This window comes from Chaetura pelagica, unplaced genomic scaffold, assembly GCF_000747805.2.
Source record: "Chaetura pelagica isolate M959 unplaced genomic scaffold, ChaPel_1.0 scaffold436, whole genome shotgun sequence".
Lineage (NCBI taxonomy): Eukaryota > Metazoa > Chordata > Aves > Apodiformes > Apodidae > Chaetura > Chaetura pelagica.
The window spans coordinates 1293873-1294304 of NW_009953651.1; the positions used below are offsets into that span (position 1 = coordinate 1293873).

The window sequence follows — 432 nt, forward strand, 5'->3', positions numbered from 1 at the left end:
CAGAGGGGTGGAGTCTTGAAAAGAAAGCCGTATTTCCTGCGCTTCATCTGCAGGAATTTCCGCCTCTGGACCGGGGAGGGGAAAAAATAATAAAAAACATATTTTAAAGGAGGAGAGGAAGGGGCAGGGAGAGCTCTTTCCATCGGAGCACGGGGGTCCGGCGAAACCGCTGCTTATCCCCCTCCCCTGCAGCCAGAGGAGGAGCCGGGGGTGTTCTCAGCTCCCCGCGGCATCGCCTCGCCTTACCTGCAGCACCATCTGCAGCGTCTCCCCGAAGAAGGGGAGCCCCATGGTGCCCGGGGGCAGTGGGAGCGGGCAGCTGGGGTCGCGGCCGCTCACGCAGTACAGGTCCCAGAGCTTCACGGCAGCCAGGAAAACCAGCAGGGGCAGCAGGACGGTGCACAGGGCGCTGGCAACCAGCGCGGAGAAGCC

General features: G+C 62.7%; 1 protein-coding gene across 1 annotated transcript in view; it reads right to left on the bottom strand.

Annotated features, from left to right (window-relative positions):
• LOC104390907 (cytochrome P450 26A1) overlaps window positions 1-432 on the bottom strand; it is a 4549-nt gene that overhangs the window by 2589 nt on the left and 1528 nt on the right. The window contains exons 2-3 of the mRNA XM_010000117.1: window positions 247-426; window positions 3-65 (exon numbers count right to left, since the gene is read on the bottom strand). Of these exons, the coding sequence (XP_009998419.1) occupies window positions 3-65; window positions 247-426 (243 nt within the window). The remainder of the gene's footprint in view (window positions 1-2; window positions 66-246; window positions 427-432) is intronic.